Below are 12096 nucleotides of genomic sequence, written 5' to 3'. Positions count from 1 at the left end.
GGTCCTCCAGGTGACAAGAAGTAATCCCATTTTTCCCCTTGTCAGGCCTATAAAACATTATAGGCCTACAAGCATCTGTCAGACCATTATAAGACATATGCTAAATTGTGCTCTTTTGTGTGTGTGTGTGTGTGTGTGTGTGTGCGTGCGTGCGTGTGTGTGTGTGTGTGTAGGTGTGTGTGTGCGAGTGTTAAATGACCTTTTGCTAAGCTTAGTACATATTTCAGGGTATCTACCAGTGTGTTTGTGGGTGAGAGAGTGAGAGAAAAGAGAGAGAAAGAGGGCTAATGCTTCCTTTGCAGGTCTTCAGGTTGCCCAACAGTGGCACCTAGTGGAATAAGGTTTAATTCTCTTGTTTAAAGAGTGTGCCTTCTTTTTTTCTTTTTTCTTGTACTTGTGTGTGCTCAGGTACCTTTACAAGTTGAGGGACCTTCACCTGGAGTGTGAAAACTACACAGAGGCGGCGTACACACTGCTGCTCCACTCTCGTCTGCTCAAGGTGGGGCAAACAGTCACATGCACGCATATGAAGACACATATCGTTGCTTAATGCTGGCCCCGGTGTCTTGTTCTTCTTAATCACTTGCCACAACTGAGACAGTTTTGCATTAGCTGATAAACGTCGCTGGCCTCCAAATGATGAAGCGCCGAGTTTAGTTTATGGCATTGCGTCGTCTACTGCAGCTACATCACTATGGTGATTGATGCTGTGCACTTGCCCAGTGTGTGTGTGTGTGTGTGTGAGGATGTGCATGTATGAGTCTGAGGCTGTTTGACCTTTTATGTCGCTTCAACTCTTTTATAAGACACATGAATTTGAGCATCTCCTGCTCGTCATCTCCTCTGTGTGTCTCATTACATCAAAGCAGTTGAACTCTATTTAACAATTTTTATAATCTCCATTTATCTGCAGGGTCAGTCCTGTCATTCCGGTCACACTACTGGAAACAACAGGCTGGAACACACAGCATGCTATAATCTTTGCTATCCTAAGCAGATTAGACAGTTTTAAAAATCATGATGTACTGTTTTTTTTTTTTCTAAATTTAATTCTGTGTAATTTATGTAATAGAAGATAAATAGTTGTCTCATTTATATAATAAATGGGCACTCTGCTGCTGTTTTTGCACATGCTCCGCTTAGGACTAATATTGATTTATTACAACAATGAAACTGTAAGCTTTAAGTACTTCTTCTCCCTTTGTTCCTCTGTGATAAATGGCACAGCAGAAATTAGAGTAGTCCTGAAGGCAAAGTTTTTCTTTTGTTTCAGCAATATCAAGTTGGGCCTCCCTTTGGAAATATCTCATTTTGTTTTTATCTTTGTCTTTTCTTCCATATCTCTTTACTTCCTCTCTTCTGTCTCTGTTGCAGTGGTCAGATGACATGTGCAGTCAGTTTGAGTTCCACGGCTCCCAAACACAGCGACAGCTCAAAGAAACTCTCTACGACACAATCATTGACTACTTTGACAAGGGCAAGGTCGGTATTGTTTCAGACAATGTCAAAATTTGCTTAGCTGTACCGATACTGAGTGATTAATTGAGTACTAATTAGCGCTCAGTTGCATTAATGAAAATCCGTGTGTTGTTGTTCGTTTTTGTCTTCTTTTTCTTATTTGCTTCACTCGAGGATATCGGAGACATCAAAACAGATATCCTTCAACCACACATGATCACTGTGCTGTATGTTAGTGTCACATTCATTTTGTATTCTCCCCGAGTGTCTCATGTTCTCTGAAGCTGAGATAGAGACTTCCTTCCACTCCACAGAGACTTGGACACAGACATTTTCATGATATGAATTCCCACCACGACAGCTGTGCCCGATTTATTAGCAGATGGTGTAATGAAGGACACTTCTGTTTCTTTCCTTTGTGTGCTTAGATGTGGGAAGAGGCCATCACTCTGTGTAAGGAACTTGCAGAGCAGTACGAAAATGAGATCTTTGACTACGAGCTGCTCAGCAAGAGACTGGTAATACATTACAATCACAGGGGTTCATGTCTTCTGTGTAGCATTCATGATTGCATGTTTTTCCCCTTTCCCTTTTATAGATGTTTTAGATGTTTGGGGGGTTTAAGAAAGAAAGAGAATTCATGCTACTTATCACGTCTTTGATTAAGGGAGTGCCATCCTATAATAATATAAATATGTACTGTCATCTAGTAACCAAAAATAGAGAGGGCATAGCCGAACATATGAAACAGGAAAATACCGCCGTGTAATCCCTTTATTTCAGCAAAGTAACTGTATTCTAAATACCACCTTTTTAAACGGTAACTGTAACTGAATACAGTTACTCATATTTTGTATTTTAAATACGTAACGGCGCTACATGTATTCCGTTACTCCCCAACACTGCCTCTGAATATATTGTTACATCATCTGCACACTCAAACATTAACAGCTATTTTTAAAGCTTACTCGGCATGTCAAATACTCCTTTAAATCAAGCTTTTTTTGAGCTTATGGCGTGTCATAAATATATGACCCCAAAATTATGATTCTTCATTAGCAGTCTTCAGCTACTTCAAAGTCCTCCTGGCCCTCACTTTGTCATCTCAATCACACTTCCGCTTCTTTCATCTCTTGCCTCTGCACAACAGAAGAAGTGATTCTCCCATTTACTAACTTTTGGTTTAGCACCACCTTCTCCTCTATCTCCCCTTCACTCAAATAACTCCTTCCACTCCTCGAAGAGAATCACACATTTCCCAACAATGGAAAAATCTCTCCCTCTCTTTATATGACTGCAGCAGAAGCTCTCTCAGCTAATGCTGAATTTATGTGGTTATATAAATGACAGACATTGCCCTTGGATGGGGTGTGCTTTTTTTTCACTACATCTATCACCCTCGCAGGCCCGGCATTCTGCTGAGCGTAGCTTTGTCATTGGCATGAGCTGATTAAACTGCCCAAAGTGCACATCTGAAAGTCTCCCTTGGACACATCCTCTGTTTCCTTCTGTCTCTCTACAGGAAAAACAAGCCAAGTTCTATGAAAATATTATGAAGATCTTGAGGCCTAAACCAGACTACTTTGCAGTGGGCTACTATGGACAGGGCTACCCTCCATTCCTCAGGGTTTGTATTTTGCTGTGTCACAGTTGAGTTAGAGAATACTTCAAATTGTTACCAGAAACACTCATAAAGTAGATATTAAGGAATTCACACCATTTACAAAATCCTAACTGTCTTCCATTAAAAAACGTTATTGGCAGTTAAGCTTAGCTGTTTACAGTTTTTTTTAAATCGCACCAGCAGGTATCTAGCAGAGTGGGACATACGATACCCTCCGGAAACATTTTGGATGTGTTGATTGCAACAGGCTGCAGAAATATAATTTTGCAATGATTATTGCTTCTGCTATGATTATGTGTGTTAATCTGCTGTGGTAACAAGTAAGACAAAGTCAGTACTCAGCTTATAAGAGGGCAGTCAAAGGTGATCAGGTCCAACTTTTGAGTCTTTGAGAGAATTTCAGTGTCTGCCATTCCTAGGTGGACTCTGCCCTATTTAAGGACGTTTAAATAGGCAAAGAACTTTCCTGTGAAGATAAGCTGGGTCTTAATCTTTATTATCAGTATTAACACTGGTTTATTCCCCCTGGCTTCAGAACAAGGTGTTTATCCACCGTGGTAAGGAGTATGAGCGCAGAGAGGACTTCCAGAACCAGCTGATGAGCCAGTTCCCCAGCGCCGTGCGTCTCAACACAACCACCATGCCAGGGGATGATATCAAGAACTCTCCACTTCAGTGTATCCTTCAAGCAGCATTACACACTTATTCATTTACAGTCATATGTAGATGCATATTGAACGAAGAAAATTTTAATATTCTGCATGGTCTACAGTGTTCACCAGCACACTAGCATAGAAGTCATAAAATATTCACATGCAGCACCTTCGGGATTATTAAGTATTTGGGTCACTGAACACATTTGAAAGTACTAAATATCCAGGGACCTTTTAACCCAGAACCACAGTACATCTTAACCAACCATCAGATCTCTGCGTATCAAACTAAAATTTCATTTTAGTTTACTTGTCCTGTTCCTTTTGATGCACTTCTGTATGAACACATCCCTCCACTATGAGTTTGTACACTCACAGAGATACTGAGAATCTATCTCTTATGTTTATTTCTGAGCAGTCCAAAACAGATATCCAGTGTTTTACAGTGCAGCCAGTCCTCGAAATCCCTCCTCGCCTGAAGAACAAACCCGTTCCTGACCAGATCATCAAGTTAGTGCCATTCAAGCTAGTGCTTAAAAATGAACTGGAGGTTTTAAATATGTACACCTAATGTATATTGTGCCTCATTTTGCATGATTTTTCTGTTGTCTTTGTTTGACTCATTTCTTTCCTCTTCAGCTTCTATAAGTCCAACTATGTGCAGCGCTTTCACTATTCCAGACCTGTGAGGAAAGGACCCGTGGACCCAAACAATGAGTTTGCTGTGAGTTATGTCTTTAAAATGAAATGTGTGACCTCAGGGACCATGAAAGCATTTCAAGGACTTTTGTACTAGAACTGTTATCAGTCTGAAACTGTGAGTTTCTAATATATAAAATAATAGGATTTTATTCAAAGGCAGGATTTTTCATATGCTGAGGCTTGTGTTTAAAGGTTTCAGATGAGCTCTTGAGATGCAGCATCAGATTCCGGTATTACTGTGGTGTATGATTAGATTAGAATAAATAAGATTGTGCAGCAAGCGTCTGTTAAGATTTCAGGCTTCAATGCAAGATATGATATCAGAGTATTCAGAAGTGGTACAGATTTATCTGACAGCTTCTCTGTTTTTATACTTTTTTTTTGTTTTTTTTTAGTCCATGTGGATTGAGCGCACAACCTTTACCACTGTCTATAAGCTGCCTGGGATCCTGCGCTGGTTTGAGGCAACTGACATGAAGCATGTAAGTCTACAGGGCCATGTTTGTTCTCCATGTTTGACTTGTATGTTTGCTGTAAGTTATTATCTCCAGTGCAATGCGTTTCACATTTCAACACCACTGATTACAGGGTTTTTTTTATGTTTAATATTTAAAGGTTTTATTATACGTCTCCCACATCCGATCTGAAAACTCTCCATCCATCCACCTTCATTCCTTTTTCTTCTACTCTTTCTGTGTGTCTGCCTCCCTTTCCAGACTACCTTGTCTCCTTTGGAGAATGCCATAGAGACCATGGAGTCAACAAATGAGAAGATTTTAACGATGATTAACCAATACCAGTCTGACTGGAGCCTTCCTATCAACCCTCTCTCCATGCTGCTCAACGGCATCGTTGACCCAGCTGTCATGGGTGGCTTTGCAAAATATGAAAAGGTAAATTCTCAAGGATCATCACTAATATTAGAAACCCAGTTCCAAAATGGTTGGGACGCTGTATAAAATTTAAAAAAACAACAACAACAGAAAGCCGTGATTCTGAAAACTCTATTAAGACCTTTTGTCATTTAATTTTTAAAAATTAACTCATTTTGAACTTAATGGCAATAACACATCTCAAAACTTTGGAGTGGTGGGAACAAAAGGCTGGAAGAGTAAACAGAAACAGACCCTGAAACAGATGGAGGATTATCTTGTAACTAATTAGGTTAATTTTCAACAAGCCAGTAACATGACTGAGCTTAAAAAGAGTTTATTAGTGAGTTTCTCAGAAGTAGGAGGGGCAGAGGCTCACCAGCTGGCAATAAAACACAAGCTAGTGTGGCCTTAGACCTGATCCCAATCCTGGCTACATTGGAAGGTTTCATCAGGAAGGACATCCAGCATAAAAATATGTGCCAAACATACAGATGCATCTGCTGTGGTAACCTTTTGGGGAAACAAAGTACTTTAGCTTAAACCAGGATTTCTAAAATGATAAACTAGTACCTGCAGGAAACCTTGGAGAACTGGATGAGGTGCATGTGTTTGTTTAAAAAAAAAAAGAGAGAATCATTCCTGCATAATTATTATTATTATTTTAATACAAAATTTAAGTTCAGTAAATACTTTTGTGTTCAATATTTTGAAGTCACAATTAGCTATCATCAAAAGCCAACTGAAAGTAATAAGCACAGTCACATTTACTGTGAGCATAAAGCCAGATTTGGATATTTTGTGGCAGACAAAAGGAAATGGATATGTGTTCAAAGTGTAACAAAAGCGAACCACATGTTTGTTTGAGTCTTCTTTTTCTTTCATGACTCTGAAACAAAGCAGTCTTTAAAGACTTCGCCTGGAAAAGAGTTTGATCTCTACAGATGTTTCTTATTAAAAATTAAGTAACGTTTTTTTATTGCTTTTAGTTCTTTTAGAAAACCTCGCTGTCATACAACTTCAATGCTTAGCTTAGGATGTCGAAAAAAAATTGGTTTTCTGTGAATTTTGTGATGCCTTTAAATATTTGAAATGTAGTAATTAAGTGCTTTTAGATACACATTGTTTTTCATTAAATCAGATTGAGAGAGAAAAAGTTTGAGAACCACTGCATAAAGCTGTTATATTGCTATATATATATATTTCTATTGCCATCTATTGTAACACATACCACGTACAGCCAAATAGGGGTTGCGAAAAAGGACGGAGATTCACCGTAACAAAGTAAGTCCTTTAACAGATATCAGAGCTTAAGAGAGTGCTCTCATGCAAGACTCGTCTCTCATGATGAACTTAAATCCATTAAGAAGAAACTCTTTATCACCTCCTGAGGCTCACTGAATATAATCAAAGTCAGTTTCTGCAGTCCAAATGACATTAAATGAAATGTACTTATCTGACTATCATTTAAGTGCCTCCACACACACTATTCAGTATTATAATATTCCACATAGGATGGTAGTAAATTACCATTTTTGCTAGCTGGTGAAATAGTAATCGATTTTTATCATTTTTTAAATGAGTGTTATATAATATTTCCTCTGTATCAGGCCTTCTTTACTGAAGAGTACACCCAGCATCACCAGGAGGACAGAGAGAAGCTGGTTCGCCTCAAGGACCTCATCGCATGGCAGGTACTTAATACATATTCTCAAATACATGTACACAACATATATAGTCATTACTTTTATATGTGTGTGTGTGTGTTTTTCTGCTGACACCATGGCATTTTTATTTCCAGATCCCATTATTAGGTGGAGGAATCTCCCTCCATGGGAAGAGAGTGACAGAGGACTTGCGTCCTTTCCATGAGCGCATGGAGGAGTGTTTCAAACAGCTGAAAAAGAAAGTGGAGAAGGAGTACGGAGTGAGAGAGTTGGTAAGCTGAAAGAAAAATGTAGGAAAATCCTAACTTTTCTACTAAAATATGATGCTTCCGTAATCCAGAATATCTTTTTTTCTGCAAAGCTGGACATGGAGCTGCTGTGGTAGAGCAGTGTAGAGCTAATTAAGCTGCAAATTAGCTGACCCAAGCGAATTTAAAGATCAAAGTACTCAGAAAACGCTGTGAGAAGAGTGTTGATGTGGGATTTGTACCTTTTAAATTTCTCTGCAACTAGAACAGGGTTTGGATGGTTTTAACGGGGGCAAATGTGGTCATTAACTTGTAATTGGCACTGCCTTTCAGGAGAAATTAAACAAAACTGGAGTAGAGTGATTATACACCATTTTAAGAGTGATTAGACTCAGTTTTACTTTTTTCTTGTTCTTTTTGTTTTTAGAGATGTCACTTTTTCTACGATATCTTTTTCGGCTAATCTACATATTGTTCACATTTGTCTTTCTCTCTCTCCAGCCGGACTTGGATGAGAGAAAGTCTACTCGTCCACGCTCCATGCTGCGATCATTTCGTCAGTCCGTCATCTCGATTTCCTCACTGCAGGGATCCGAGTGTGGGACGCCAACCAAGACACATGCAGACAGGTAACATGCACATTTTCGAACCCCTACTGTGTCACGAGAACCCCACGATAACACTCAGTTTAAACTGCATACATGAAGTCTTATGGAAAAAGCGTCACACAAATATGATAATAAGCTTGGATTTCCTTTGAATGTCTAATCTAAATCTTCCTGCCTCCTCCCAGGGACAATCCTCCTGAGTCTCCAATCTCCTGGAGCTCTGCCACCCTGCCACGCTCCAGTGGCAGTGTTAGTATAGGTGAGGAGGGGAGCATGATGACAGTGGGTGATGCAGAGGTCAAAATGAGGAAGAGTAAGAAGAAAAAGAAAAGGAGCAGCATGATCTTCATCACAGAGGAAAGAGAACGGACCAGTACACTGGAATGCAAACGGGTGAGAATTAGTGATGATGGATAGCAATGTGGGGAAAATGTGAGAAAAAGGTACAAAGACAGAAAAGAGGGGAAGGTTGCATTACATGATTAAGTAATAGAACGCTCTGTTTCTGTGAAGTGTAGTCTGAGTTTTCTGTGATTTTTGTCTCCCTCTAGCTGTCCAAGAAACAGGAGTTCCGCAGTGACACCAACTTGTCTGAGCCAAATGAAGTAAATGTGGCGCTGACCAATGCCAACTCAAGATCGCTGCCTGCCATCACAGGTGACACACAAACCCACCTGGTGTGATGGAATTACTGTGACTGAGGTGCACAAAGCCCACAAAGTCAAAAAATCATGACCTAAGAGGAAGTGCTGCATTTTTCCTGCTCTGGAAAGCTGACTCAAAGAAAAAAAGAGCACAAGCAAGGTCATAATAGGAGAAATACCTTGGCATGCTATGGTGTGCAATAGAAAAAGTGAATGCTGGGGAATGCACAGTAACAACTTGCCCTAAGACACACTCTGATATAAGGCAGCAAATCAGTTTGAATGTTGTATTTTCTCAGAAGTATGTAATAGTTGCATCTGGTTTATATCTGATTGTTGTATTTACACATCCTTGCACAATGGTGAATCAGGCCACAATTTACTGATGCTTCGCTGGCCTCCTGCCTTCACTGAATCAGCTGAGACAGCACTCACTGCGGTGTTAATACACAACTACAAGCTGCACTGCCTCACTGAAGATACAGCACTCACAGGCCCCCAGTGTTGCTAGGGCACACAGGTCATTGGCAGAACAGCTGCGGGAGCCCAATTAGTCACAAAAAATCACCTGGCTACAGTGCAAGATCTGCTGTAAAATTGTAATCACGAGGACACAAACACTACATTTGTTTTTTCCCCTCTCTCTCTTTCTCTCTAGGCCTGTCCTTGTCAGTGGCAGGAGGGGCTGAGGAGGTGGAGTCCTCCAGAGCCAGGAGGGACAGTAAGAGCATGTCGGTGTGTGCAACCTCTGACCGAACAGCAGACAGACGCTCAAAGGGTGTCATCAACCTGTTATTCAAGTCCAAGGTAGAGTAATAGCCCAACCTGTTTAAGTTAACTGGGTTTAGATTCAAGAATAAGTGCTTCAGTTAAAAAGAACAGAAATACACCTATTTACTTATCTGTGTCAAGCTATTGCCAAGGTTTGTCAAGGTAGGTTCACTGGCTGCTGTTTGGCTTCATGTTTAATGTCCAGGTATGAGTGATGTCAGCTGTATGCGACCTCTTAGTAGGAATTCACGAATATATTTTTCAGAAGATCTCAGCTCTTTTCTTTAACAGAAGTAGCACTGAAAATTTATCTCCAGCATGAGTCTCTTGAATTATTCCAAGCAGGAGCTCAAAGCCCGCTGAAATAATTTATTTGAGCACATTTCAGGTCATTTTTACCATTAAGAAAAATCCCTGTATTTACATTATGTGTGTTTGTTTCGGCAGAGCTCCAGAGCAGAGGAAGTGAAGCCCAGTGATGCACCCAAAGAAAGAGATAGCCATTTTTGAAATGTATTATTTTCATTTCTTGTCTTCTTTACTTATTTGTACTATGCTTTTTTTTTTAAACCAAAGACCTGTAGCTAAATCCACAATTATACACTGACTCACACAGTCTACTTGTCTGTCTCAATGTTGCTGTTGCCTTAATATAATTGATTTTACCTATCAGTAAAGGCTATTTTTGTTGTGTGACCTTTTTCCTGGCAATTTAAGTGATTCCCAGTGAAGCTAAATGCCATCTTACAGCTTTTCAATCAATTCTGCTTCTACAAGAATGAGCAAACACAAACCATCCCTCCGACACACTTGATTAAAAGCTTCTCATACGGCTTTCAGCATTGTTGACACTGAAGTTAATGAGAAAATAATAATTCTATAAAGCACAAAGGTTACTGTGTCCTCCCAAAGGACTTTAAACTGGAACTTGTTGCCACGAGGCTTTGGCACTGATACAACAAATATTAAAGTCTAATAAACTCAAATAGAGTCAACAAACTGTGAAACTCATTGTACAACATCAAAGCTGTGTGTACCCCAATGTTGAGTTTGTGTTTCTGTATGAATTCTTTTGGGAGTTACTTTCTGCATGATTTGGTCACAATTTTTTATACCTTTTGTTAAAATATAAAAATAAATGTTTAAGTGTATTTCCAGTTTGGAATTTGCTTTGGTTTTTTTGCATCACCGGTTTTCACGAAGAGTTCTACCTAAGGAATACTTTAGGTGCCGGCTAAATACCAAGTTTTATAAATGTTAGAGTCGCTTCTACTCTTTACGGTAAAAAGAGTTCATCTTGGCTTTAGCTTCATGAATGAACAGCTTTTTAATTTAAGAGAGATTTGACTGTAAAACAAATGAAGCCAATGCTTGAGTGCCAACAGCTGTAGTTCTTCGAATGACCACTTGGGGCAGGCTTTAAAAGTCAGTACCCATAGACTCTCATGCTAAAATGGTCATATTTCAGATTGGAAATAAACATGATTTTAGCGTCTTATGAAAGGCTGTTTTAGACCCTGTCCACACCTGCAAGAGTATTTTGGCAAATGAAGCCTTTTCCATGCATCTTGGCTTTTTGTAGATATGTAAACATGGTTTTAAGTTGGTCATGGTTTATGCAAATATAGGAAGGTTTTTGGTTTCAGGATTGTTTCCTTGTACCGCTTCCTCAGTTAGGTTACTGTTTGTAGTTTTCTGATTTATGTCTAGTTTACTTGAGCTTCTGTGTATACCAGTATTTATTCTAGTATTATGAGTTTCTTGATATTTTAGATTCTAGTTTTAGTCAGTATATTTACAGTTATTGTTATTGGATTCTTTATATTTTGATTTATTAGTCTTGCCTTCCCTTTGTCATCCTCTTTCTTGTCAAGTCTTATTCTGATTCCCTGTTTAGTGGCGTCCTGGTTTATTTTGATTGTCATTTATTTCTAGTGTCTTGTTTTTTGCAGTTTTTATTAGATGTCATTAGCCTACAAGTCTACAGTGAAGGAGACCGTTGATTGGTCAAAAGTCTAGCCATCATTGTATCGTTGTGTATATATAGGCCTGCCACCACCCTTTGTCAGACTATTTGTGTATCTTTTATCTTGTGTTCCTCATGTTTTCCTACTACTTTTGCATTTCTTTCTTGCTATTCTGAAATCTTGCGAATACGACAACTCAAGAAGTAAGGCCGCTAGAATTTTCAAAGTTATACCATAAGTGCATGTACTAAAAATCTGAGAGGAGTTCAAATTCTGTTGACCTTGACACCAAGGTCAGAGGTCAAGTTTTCTTAAAATTTTGTGAATGCAACAACTAGAGAACGAGGCGACATTTCACACCATAGGTGTAACAACTAGGAGGCAGGGGGATAACACTGGTGGCTGCCAGTTTTTTTAGAGTCTGCATTTTGGGTTGTAATTCAGAATACATGACAAGGTCATTGAGAACATCTTCCAGGGTAGATGTTTGCAGAGACTCGGCTTCTGTGTTTACATGTGGAAAATGGAGAGGTTGTCTTGTATCATCAAAGATTCACTGTATTGCATAAATCAATGCAATGATATCATGTTGGCAACATCCATCTCTAATGTACTATAAGCAGCAGGGGACCTAAGAGATGCAAACTTTGCTGGAAGGCACTTTTCAAAGTTAACGTTGAGTAATTTGTAGTCCATATTGATATTCCAAGACACCAATCCAGGTGTTCCCCAAAGAATTTGTTCTCTGAGCTAGAGAGAGCATGGATAATGAATGAACAGCCCCAGATCATCCATTCAGCTGGGGCAGTGCGTGTACAGCATCCAGGTTCTGAAGAACTGTACTGGCCCAGAGGAAGAAAACATAACAACATGCACCTAGGG

General features: G+C 39.4%; 1 protein-coding gene across 3 annotated transcripts in view; it reads left to right on the top strand.

The window, feature by feature from the left end:
- dock2 (dedicator of cytokinesis 2) overlaps positions 1–10404 on the top strand; it is a 97382-nt gene extending 86978 nt beyond the window's left edge. For all 3 annotated transcript variants that reach the window (XM_086314775.1, XM_086314792.1, XM_086314781.1), the window contains exons 36-51: positions 409–499; positions 1375–1482; positions 1887–1976; positions 2981–3085; positions 3618–3759; positions 4164–4245; positions 4375–4459; positions 4833–4919; positions 5154–5330; positions 6920–7003; positions 7111–7248; positions 7726–7853; positions 8018–8225; positions 8384–8489; positions 9135–9283; positions 9695–10404. In XM_086314775.1, the coding sequence (XP_086170901.1) occupies positions 409–499; positions 1375–1482; positions 1887–1976; positions 2981–3085; positions 3618–3759; positions 4164–4245; positions 4375–4459; positions 4833–4919; positions 5154–5330; positions 6920–7003; positions 7111–7248; positions 7726–7853; positions 8018–8225; positions 8384–8489; positions 9135–9283; positions 9695–9757 (1843 nt within the window). In that variant the 3' untranslated portion in view covers positions 9758–10404. The remainder of the gene's footprint in view (positions 1–408; positions 500–1374; positions 1483–1886; positions 1977–2980; positions 3086–3617; positions 3760–4163; positions 4246–4374; positions 4460–4832; positions 4920–5153; positions 5331–6919; positions 7004–7110; positions 7249–7725; positions 7854–8017; positions 8226–8383; positions 8490–9134; positions 9284–9694) is intronic.
- Positions 10405–12096: the final 1692 nt, after the last annotated feature.

This window comes from Aulonocara sp. 'chitande type north' Nkhata Bay, linkage group LG2 (assembly GCF_057382095.1).
Source record: "Aulonocara sp. 'chitande type north' Nkhata Bay isolate Kocher_YH1m ecotype deep benthic linkage group LG2, A_spYH_male_GT1.1, whole genome shotgun sequence".
Taxonomy (NCBI): Eukaryota; Metazoa; Chordata; class Actinopteri; order Cichliformes; family Cichlidae; genus Aulonocara; species Aulonocara sp. 'chitande type north' Nkhata Bay.
Note: the sequence above shows the minus strand (reverse complement) of the source record. Positions and strands in the feature narration are given on the sequence as shown.